General features: G+C 38.7%; 1 protein-coding gene across 1 annotated transcript; it reads right to left on the bottom strand.

The window, feature by feature from the left end:
• Nucleotides 1-513: 513 nt before the first annotated feature.
• LOC134377162 (putative olfactory receptor 5AK3) lies at nucleotides 514-1,440 on the bottom strand. Its single transcript, XM_063095779.1, has one exon. It carries the CDS (start codon nucleotides 1,438-1,440, stop codon nucleotides 514-516), a length of 927 nt encoding a protein of 308 aa, XP_062951849.1.
• Nucleotides 1,441-1,980: the final 540 nt, after the last annotated feature.

Below are 1,980 nucleotides of genomic sequence, written 5' to 3'. Positions count from 1 at the left end.
TCTACGAGCTCGGTAACAGGAAGAAGGTCCTTGGAGCCTTGGTTGAAGGAATAGTAAGCTTTATTCAGCACACACACATCTAAGAGCTAGGCTGTCTACAGAGAAACTCAGAAACTCAACTGCTACCAGCAAAGTCCAAAGAAAACCTGAGCAGGTGCCAGCAAAGTAAACACGTTCTATTTTTAGATGCAAGCTCTCTGCTGGCCAGCAGTTCAAGCCAGCAGTTCAAGCTGCTGCTCCACAAACTCTGAAGAACACACAATAGCAATAAACTAAAAAGATACATTGGCATGCATGACCTCTATGTCCACCAACACAACTTGTTTACAAAGAATGTGCTGCACCACCCCCAGGGGACCTGAGGTGAGGGGGCCTGACTATTCTATTTTCCCCAGAGATGGGTAGCCTTAAATTAAGAGCTGAGCAGGTTTTTAACTTCAGAAAGATTAAAGTGTGGTATCACATCTCTACAGAATGTTTTGATGTGCTGAATTTGAAGAATTTGGGTACAACCTAGATGTACTTTTTTCCTATCACTTTTAGAGCTTCTTTTACCTCTTTATTTCTCAGACTATAGATTAGAGGGTTCAACATGGGAATCACAATGCCATAAAATATGGAGGCCACTTTTGTATTCTCCTGGGGATTATTAGAATGAGGCTGTAAGTACATGTAAGAGAGAGTTCCATAGAAGATGGTGACTGCAGTCAGGTGGGAGGCACATGTGGAGAAGGCTTTTTTCCTCCCTGCAGTAGAAGTCATCTTTAGGATGGCAGCCACGATGTACATGTAGGAGAAGATAACAACCAACACAGTGGACACCAAATTGAATCCCACAAAGACAAGAAGGAGCAGAATGTTGATGTCAGTGTTCGAGCACAAAAGGGCAATAAGTGGGGGAATATCACAGAAAAAGTGATTGATGTTGGACTTGCAGAAGGACAGTGAAAATGTAAAACCTGTGTGTACAGAGGCATTTATTGAGCCCATGACATATGAACCACCTACCAATTGGATGCAGACTGTTCGGGACATAATTATGGAATAGCGAAGAGGCTTACAGATGGCTACATAACGGTCCACAGCCATAGCTGCCAGGAGGTAACAGTCACTGGTAGCAAATGTTGCATAAACCAATAATTGCATTACGCAACCCCAAAATGATATCGTTTTATTTTCTTGTATAAAGTTTTGCAACATCTTGGGAGTGATAGCTGAGGTATAAAAGATATCAACAAAAGCCAAATGTTGTAGGAAAAAGTACATGGGTGTTTGAAGTCTGGATTCTGTCTTTATCAGCAGGATCATTCCAATATTTCCCACCATGGAGGTTGCATAGATCAGTAGAAATACAATGAAGAGGACATACCTAAACTTGTATTGGACACCAAACCCGAGAAGATAGAATTCAGTCACTTCAGTGTTATTTCCTTGTGTCATGGTTACCAAAAGTCTGAGTGGGACCAAGAGAAAGACCAAGAAAAGAATGAAAATCTTTGTGACTACTTCAAATAAAAACTCTTACATTTCACATCACTTTTTTTTGACTTGGCTTTTCATGGCAACCCACACAACTGGGTTTATTGCCTTTTGGATAATTAAAAAAATTTTTTTGATAAGAAACCACTGCAGAAACAGTAATATGTGATCCATGGATTATCTTAAAATGAATCAAATTTCATGGAAGAATATTGATTTTAATGTGCAAATCTAAGAAACATAGATTAACATACTTTTCCATTAAACAAGTACACATATTTGTATAAGGCAATATTCAAATGTAATTTTGTACCTTTTCAGCAACCTGTAGTTTTTCTCAGCTGTTCGTCATCTGAATCATTTAATCCTGTTTCTAGCCATGGCATTGTTTTTCCATTTAGTTATAGCCTATCTTGAGGAAAAATCATCTGGTAACAATTTAATTCATATACAATGATAGCTTATTAAATCACAGCTACTTTTGTTTTTCTCCATCTGAGT

The sequence above is a fragment of the Cynocephalus volans genome, chromosome 4 (genome assembly GCF_027409185.1).
Source record: "Cynocephalus volans isolate mCynVol1 chromosome 4, mCynVol1.pri, whole genome shotgun sequence".
NCBI lineage: Eukaryota > Metazoa > Chordata > Mammalia > Dermoptera > Cynocephalidae > Cynocephalus > Cynocephalus volans.
This window is presented reverse-complemented; position numbering and strand designations above follow the sequence as displayed.

Bases quoted from the DNA above. Each gene is read 5' to 3' on its own strand.
- LOC134377162 (XM_063095779.1), bottom strand. From the start codon at position 1,440: ATGACACAAGGAAATAACACTGAAGTGACTGAATTCTATCTTCTCGGG.